Here is a 6835-nt window from a genome sequence, read left to right on the forward strand (position 1 = left end):
TAAAATGAACAATTGAACCACAATCAATAAACACGATATCAAAAACCAAAAGAGTATGAGAGGAGAAATTGTAACCCCAAATACTCTTTCTTCATAAGGATCCTTACTCCATGACAAAGTTCCCTTTCTATATTTACTTTCTTGAATACTAAATGCTTTCTTCTCTCATATGAGGAAAAATTAGCTTCCAAGAATTTTCACCAATCAAAAGATCTGAATGCCCAAAAATTTATGTAACCACTCTTGTATGTTTATTACCAGGCTGATGTAGTTTCATATACTGATTTCTAGAAATGAAGTTCCTGGTGTATCTAGTAAACTTTTTCCACCAGAAATGTATGTTGTATGAAGTTTCATTCTCTCTGGATGTATCAGACTATCAGTTATGTGTTGTTACCGCTAGAATCCACCAGAGATCTCTTATATAACGACTATTGATTACACCGCGGTTTCCAACTTCTTCCGCATCCTCAATTTCTGGTTTCAGTATCTGACTTGCAACTTGAGTGCTGGGAAATTGAGGAGGGGGAGCAGACTTCTTGTGCCTGAGAACATCCTGAACTAGGTTCCGGTTTATATGCTTGGCAGCCGCAGCAATAGTAAGACGCGGATTAATGCCAATACAACATGGAATCAAAGATGTGTCAGATACGTTGAGGCCTGGATGCACTGTTGAAGGAGAAGCAGGATTAAAAAGTTGACCTTTGGAGTTGCAAACACCTAGAGAAGGATCTGTTGACACATTGCTAAGAGATGAACAGATGTGCCTGGAGATGAAAAGAATCCCTCCAAATCTCTTTGAAAGTTTTGAAGAGCTTGGATCTTTCGATTGAGTGGTGGATCAAGGGGTGGACAAAAGTAAGTTTTATCTGAATTCTCTTCAAGCATAATTCTCCCATCACTTTCGTCACTGTCCCACTCCCATAACATTAAGCACAATCGCTTGACTACCTTTTACACGCATCACGCGCTTCATTTTGTCTATTAATTCGTGTAACAACCAGTAACCCATTGGCCATCCGTAAGTAGTTACTTCCTTGAATAGCAGAGATGGAAAGATGCTGGTAGTACTGCGCTCGAGAAATATAGAGAGAGACAGGGATTCAGGTAGTCATGTCATAGAAACGCTTTCAGTATTATGTCTGCAAGAATGAAAGAATATTCAATGATGTATAGAAAGAAGAATATACCTGGATGGTGAACCCCAATCAAGAGATGTATGATGAGGAAATTGATGGTCCCGGTCGACCTTGAAAACGTATCTTCGAACACGGCTCTCGACTCCCTGACCATTTATAGTGGAGCTGCACTACCAGCAAGATAAGCCACATTATTCCCATTACAGCTAAATAAACCCGTAACCAAGGCAATCCGAGACTTTTAGTCCTCTTCTTCCTGACTGAAAAAGAATCTTCGCTGTACAAAGACTCCAGCTGAACAAAACACATTCTTATGCTTTTGCCGTATCTCCCAGTAACTCAAAAGGCATTCTTCCTTTGTTATTGGTGGGCATCAGTTAGAAGACAATCTTTTGGAGTTTGATCACGCACGTTTAAGATTAGGTTTGAGTTCATCACTTCTTTGCAGGCGGACAGCTTGCTCTAACTTCAATTTGGAATATAAGTTTGTCATTCTGAGCTAGTTCTTTGGTATAGCTGTAACTGAATGCCTCCTGGTTTGCATTTTTTCTTCAATGAGAGCCTATATGGCACTGCACCCATGGTACTAATTGCAAGTTTCCTTGTTTCAATTCCAGATCAATTTGGAAAAGTTTCAACATTTTCCTAAGATACATCTAATTTGGGTAGGAAAATGCTAACCTCAATTGGCCATCTAGTTCAGCCAACACTTCACAAACTTCATCGGACAAAGGATGAGAATTATCAGAAGCTACAAACTCTTCAACCTTGCCATCTATTTCAATTGAACTTGAACCAGGAAATTTCTTTTGAACTCCATGTCCTTTCATCATCCCCCTAATTTTTTCAGCTTCACTCCATTGATTTGCTTCCACATACATACTGATAAGAAGACCATAAAGCCCACTGTTATCTGGTTCCAAAGATAACAATTTTTCTGCCACAACTTTAGCAATTTCTAAGTTTCCATGGAGTTTACACCCACCGAGAATCGCACCCCATATCACATAATTCGGTTCAAATTTCATATTTCTAACCAGATTTAACGCCTCTTCAATTAGCCCAGCTTTGCTTAGGAGATCGATGACACAACCATAATGTTCAATAGTAGGAGATATTGAATAATCTTGAGTCATGCTTAGGAGAATTTCACGTGCTTCTTCTACTAAACCGGAATGCGTACAAGCACTAAGAACACTAATAAAGGTAACCTCGTTAGGTTTAATTTTCTCCTTTTCCATTCCCCTAAACATATCCAACGCAGCTTCGCCATATCCATGAACCGCAAGCCCTTCAATGATAGAATTCCAACAAAACAGATTCTTCTCTCGTAATTTGAAGAATATCACCAAGGATCTGTCTAAATTTCCACACTTGGAATACATATCAATCAATGCTGAACCAATATAAACATCAAGACTGAATCCATTATTCATTACGTAACGATGTAATTCATTTCCTAATTCAAGAGCTCCTATATGTGCACAAGCCGAAATAACAGTAGCCATTGTCACTTCATCTGGCCTAAACCCTGCATTTTTCATATCTTCGAATACTTGTATTGCTTCCCTACACCTTTTATTCCGCGCATAGCAAGTGATCATTGTTGTCCATGATATAAGATCCCTCGCTGGCATTTGACCAAACAATATGGCAGCAGAATCAACCTCCCCTAACTTCGAATAACCATCGATCAATGTATTCCAGGAAGCCGTATTCCTTTCTGGCATCTCATCAAACAATTTCCTTGCAGAACTCAAATCTCCAATCCGGACATAAACTTTAATCATACTAGTCCATGCAACAACATCTCTTTCAGTCATGTCATCAAACACATTCTGAGAATCATTAATCCTGTGCAAACTTAAATAAAAACCGATCAATCCAGTTTGTACAAACACATGAGATGAAAACCCAGTCTTCCATATCTGACTATGAACTGCTTCTCCATACTTGACAGATTGCAATAAACTACAAGCTTTTATCAAAGCCGAAAAAGTAAAACTAGTCTGCAAAACCTGATTTTTTAACATCTTTAAGTATAGCTCTAAGGCTAAAATAGGTGAAGAACACTGACTATAAGTTCTTAACAATGCATTGTATACAAAAGTATTTGGTTCTTCCATTTGATCAAAAGCTAAAGTAGCACAATCTATTCGATCAAATGTCCCACAGACACTAATGAATTGGTTAACTAAGAAACAATCTTGATGAACACTAGTTTTTATCATTGAAGCATAGATAGGTTCTAAAATATACTGATTTGAGCAATTCTTAAGGTGAGTTTCGATTTGATGAAATGGGTTGGGTCTTGATGTTGTTAGTATTGAAGTGGAAAAGGAATGCACCAAGAACTTGGTTACGTTTCTTCTGACACTAAAGCTTATCATTGTAGACGAGAAACAGAGTGAAGGTGACTCTTAACTTTGAAAGTCTGACATCGTCAAAGTTTTTTCTTCTTTTCTCGTAATGACAAAGCTAGGCCCGACCTCTGGCCCGACCTAACCTTATGGATCTGGTCCGACTACCAAGCCCAACCGCCTAACTTCCACTAGAATGATTTTTTGGGGACCATGGTTTTGTTAGACCATCCTCCCTGTAGTTACAAGGGATGTCCTAAAGCGTTGAAATGACTAATCTACGTTTAGCCTAATTTAATTTAAAACCAACCTAATAACCATATATATATATAACCACCACCTCCTCCCACCACCGCCGCCCACCACCGCCGATTACCACCACCACCACCTCCGATTACCACCAGCACCAACCACCACCTCCTCTATATATATATATATATATATATATATATATATATATAGTTTAATTTAAAATATTAACAAAGATAATCTCACAAACCCATTACTTGTCATTCGTTTTTGGTTGAATAAATGAGAAGTAATCATCAAAATGAGTTGAAAATGGAAGTTGCATAGAGGTTTAATGGAGTTTTTTTTTTCGAAGAAAGGTTCGGTTACGTCGCAAAACGTTCGGTTTCGTCGCAAAAAGTTCGGGTATCATGAATTATTTTTTTCTTAATCGAACTTAGAGTTCGCTTGATTCGCAAAAAATATTTTTAACCGAACTCCTTGTATTAGAACAACACAAATCCATAAGTTCGGTTCCTTCGCAAAATAAGGATATCACCGAACTTTAGTTTACGAAAATAATGAGAAATCCAAAAGTTCGGTTCGTTCGCAAAAATGTTAAGTTTTCTTTGTAACCGAACTCTACCTTTGAAACTTCGTAACCGAACTCTACCTAATTCGCCAAGAAATAAATTTCGTAGTAATCGAATGTTTGCCTACTGCATATATGCATATATAAGCCCAGTTCGGTTGATTCGCAAAATATGTTGAAGTTTGCGAACCAACCGAACTTCTAATACTAGGTTACTTTTAACCTGCAGTTCGGTTGGGAACTTGGTTGCGTTGAAGTTTGCGAACTAACCGAACATACCTCTGTAAATCTTATTACTAAAGTTCGGCTACCTGCGTGTTTGAAGAAAGAAACCGGACTCTGTGTTCGGTTATATGTTCTTGACATTTATTAACCGAACTCCGTGTTCGGTTACCTGTTCTTCACACTTGGTAACCGAACTACCTGAACCTAGCAGGAATCTTTTATAAAAATTTACAGTTTTATGAATATTTGGACCAATTCAACCACCATTAGCTAAATTTGAAGCACACTTGGGTACCCAAATACTCTTCCTCCGGTTGTGGTTGGTAAGATCCATCATTTTCATCTTGAAATTGAGTTTGTGGAAGAATACATTCACCATCTAAGAAACAACTCATATCTAGATCATTGTGAAGATTAACAAACACTCTAGGAGAGGATGGAGATGAAGAATCAGATGAGCTATCATCACTTGAATACTCAAGCTTAGTGAATTGGAAAAAAAAAATATTTTCCATATTTTTCTTCTTCATCTTCTCTAATTTTACTCTCTCAATAATTCTACTTCTTTAGCTTAATCATTTCACTAATGATTTTACTAATCATTACTCAAAATTAATCAAGAGGGTAGTTTAGGTATTAATATAAATATCTAGCTAAGGGGTGACCTAGATTTACTTCTAAATGTCATACTAAAAATAGAACCATGGTCCCCCAAAAAAACCATGGTCCCCAAAAAATCATTCTTCCACTAGCACTTACATTTTAAACAAAAAAAAAGTTTTTAAAGCTTCTCCAATGAAAATGGAATGCATGTGAAGATGAATGTCTAAATCTGTAGAACCTATCTAACCCCAACTTCTTAAAAACATATATCTAACCCCAACTTCTTAAAAATATATATTTAACTCTAGCTTCTTAAATCAATGTGAAGATGATGTGGTTTAATTTTTGGTAGACATTCTTGAGGTGAATGTCCTAGTAGACTTTTGCTTGACTATGCGAAGACGAGTCACGGGTAAGAACACATTTACCGACTCATCTTCCTTTAGAGGATGTGAAAGATCCATGTCTTCTTTTTTTTTTCTTTTTTTTTTGTAAGTTAAAATACATTCAAAAGACTAACTTAGGGAGTTAGTAACCCTTACAACATGGTGAGTAGAGCCATCTAATGTTGGGCCGGAAGTATCAACCCTAGCATTAGATTTATCTACTTCTAACTATTTTAATACATTCAGGAGGATCTTTTCTCCAGTTAAGAGTTGATCTGAAGTTTTTGGCTTCTTTAGCCATTAAGTTAGCTACATTGTTAGTTGTTCTCGGAACAAAATAAAAACCCAAAAAAATATTACAAGATTTAAGTTCATTGACAGCTTCTTCTAATATCGATCCATGTCTTCTTTAAACCAATCAAAATAACTAAAATAATACTCTCTCCGTCCCTAATTAGTTGAGCCATTTGTAGTTTGCACAATTATTAAGGCAAGGAAAGAAGGGTAGTATGTTTAAGTATTTTTTACAAGTATGCTCTTATGGATAATAACTTGTAAAACTTCGAAATGATTTATCTCTTAAACTATACCACGGTTTTTTGTTAACTTTATACCGTTGAAAAGCATTTTAAAACACCTACGTAACGAATATAAACATGACTATCAAATTATACATATTTCTTATAGTAACAATAATTCATTAAAAGGGTAGTTTTAGAAATACCTCCTTGATTAGTGAAATGGCTCATCTATTTGTGGGATAAAATTTAAAACCAAATAGCTCAACTAATTAGGGACGGATGGAGTAATAATTTTATAAAATAATTTTTAACCAATTAATGTCTCCCAACTAAACAACTTGTATCGATAAACAAGATTGGAGATGATTTTCATAAAATGATGAAGCACAGAATTCAATTGGAGATATCTAAAACACTCAACTCTTTTACATTACAGATTTTGTTTTCTTCAGTAGTTAATCCTTTGTTCTCTGACAGTAACTGGAGAGACACCATGTTATCTACGAGGGTATTGTAAATACAACATGGAGGCATGGCTGGTAAAAAAAAAATGACACCCACCATTTGCATCTTTGTCATCCGATCATCTCCACATCTTTGGCTTCCTCCGCTACATCCTCCGAGGAACCCAGGGACGCAACTAGGTCTTCGATTTTTAGGGGAGAATGCCGGGCAGTGTACTGAAACAGGATCTTCAAGTGCATTTCAAGAAAAAAGTTTAATCCATGTAAGAATTTCAAACCGATTGACAAGATAAATAAAATTTGAGTTCTGACATTTG

General features: G+C 36.4%; 2 protein-coding genes across 2 annotated transcripts in view; both read right to left on the reverse strand.

Annotated features, from left to right (window-relative positions):
- Window positions 1-1675: 1675 nt before the first annotated feature.
- Window positions 1676-3529, reverse strand: LOC113338471 (pentatricopeptide repeat-containing protein At1g06143-like). The gene has a single exon (XM_026583887.1). The coding sequence runs from the start codon at window positions 3527-3529 to the stop codon at window positions 1796-1798; it is 1734 nt and encodes a 577-aa protein (XP_026439672.1). The 3' UTR covers window positions 1676-1795.
- A 2803-nt stretch (window positions 3530-6332) lies between these two features.
- The window catches only part of LOC113338295 (snurportin-1-like), a 4183-nt gene continuing 3680 nt past the window's right edge, over window positions 6333-6835 (reverse strand). The window contains exon 7 of the mRNA XM_026583740.1: window positions 6333-6746. Coding sequence (XP_026439525.1) covers window positions 6630-6746 — 117 coding nt within the window. The 3' untranslated portion in view covers window positions 6333-6629. The remainder of the gene's footprint in view (window positions 6747-6835) is intronic.

This window comes from Papaver somniferum, unplaced genomic scaffold (assembly GCF_003573695.1).
Source record: "Papaver somniferum cultivar HN1 unplaced genomic scaffold, ASM357369v1 unplaced-scaffold_19, whole genome shotgun sequence".
NCBI lineage: Eukaryota > Viridiplantae > Streptophyta > Magnoliopsida > Ranunculales > Papaveraceae > Papaver > Papaver somniferum.

Bases quoted from the DNA above. Each gene is read 5' to 3' on its own strand.
- LOC113338471 (XM_026583887.1), bottom strand. From the start codon at position 3,529: ATGATAAGCTTTAGTGTCAGAAGAAACGTAACCAAGTTCTTGGTGCAT.